Source organism: Camelina sativa, chromosome 7 (genome assembly GCF_000633955.1).
Source record: "Camelina sativa cultivar DH55 chromosome 7, Cs, whole genome shotgun sequence".
NCBI lineage: Eukaryota > Viridiplantae > Streptophyta > Magnoliopsida > Brassicales > Brassicaceae > Camelina > Camelina sativa.
Window position 1 is genome coordinate 11,162,303 of NC_025691.1, and position 1,392 is coordinate 11,163,694.

Genomic DNA, 1,392 nt, shown 5'->3' on the forward strand with positions numbered 1-1,392 from the left:
GAGCATCAACACCGCCCCCTCCGACCACACTCACGGAATCCCCTTGGACACCCTGCGACTCGCTGACACCCTCTGTTGTCACACTCTGGTCCTCGGTCTCGCTAACCTCTGGGACTCTACCCCTACCACATCCGCGTCCACGACCACGTCCGCGTCCACGACCACGACCAGTAACAGCACCACCTCTAGCCATCTGCACTACCATGAATAAAAGACTAAGCAAACAAATTCTACTACAACACAGAAAAGTAAACTCACCGTGGAATCACACTGTAGGCTAGAAGAGGATGTTCTAGGACTCCATGCCACATACAATTGACTAACTCACATAATCAATCAAGCATGCAATCCCAAACATCACAACAGAAACCTAGTGAACCCAAACCTAGAACCGTAAGGGCTCTGATACCAAACTGAAAGGACCGACCTCTTTTTTTTTTTTTTAAATAATAAATAAATAGGAAAAAATAATAAATATATAAACTACAACTAGTGGTCTCATACCCACTAGCCACCTAACCACATTCACAATCAACAGCGGAATAACAAAAACCAATATCCAATAAATATAAATAAATATAAATAACCAATAATCAAATATTCAATCAACAGGAAAACATGAAACCAGCAACCTAGTCATGTTTCTAATGACTCAACTCTAGCAACCTAGCAATGCCAGACAACATCCAATCGAGTCCCTAGAACATCCTCCTCTTCATCGCCTTTGATTCCACGATCACACTTTGCCTTTACCTGCACCACAAACACATATTGAGATGCATGAGTATTTGATAAACACTCAGTGAGGCAATCCTCCCATCTACCGGGCTATACACACAAGCAACAATGATAACCATGTTCGAAACAATCAACAAGCAAAACAAACAAACCAGGAAACCAAACACGTCTCGCTGGAAGGGAGGTGTCGACCGACACCTGCCAAATGTCGACCGACACTGGCTTTGGTGTCGACCGACACTACCCCACAGTGTCGATCGATGCCCAGTTTGATGGTGTCGACCAACACCAAGTGGTGTCGATCGACACTCCCTCTACAACTGCGATCTGCGCGAAGCCGAAAGTTGAATCTTGCTCCCAAAGCTCCTCCAAATCGTCCAATACTCGAAACCCAAGCCTTATACATCCGTAGGAACCTGTATCAACCAATCCCAGCAAGAAAAACACACAAACAAGCAACAACCAAGCAAGTACAAGGAAATCAAAGGCTTAGATTAGCCATGGTCATGCACTAACCTCTTTGCAGGAAGGTTCAGACCAATAACCACAAATCCAACCCTCCTAGCAAGCCTCTAGATCCTTCCTAGCTCCAAATCTCACAAGAACAGCTAAGAAAACTCACAAATCTCTCTCAAAAACCTTTAGGAACTGTTT

General features: G+C 44.4%; 1 protein-coding gene across 1 annotated transcript in view; it reads right to left on the minus strand.

The window, feature by feature from the left end:
- LOC109125426 (RNA-directed DNA polymerase homolog) overlaps nt 1–193 on the minus strand; it is a gene marked incomplete at its 3' end in the record, with an annotated part of 3,724 nt that extends 3,531 nt beyond the window's left edge. The window contains exon 1 of the mRNA XM_019227046.1: nt 107–193. Within this exon, the coding sequence (XP_019082591.1) occupies nt 107–193 (87 nt within the window). The remainder of the gene's footprint in view (nt 1–106) is intronic.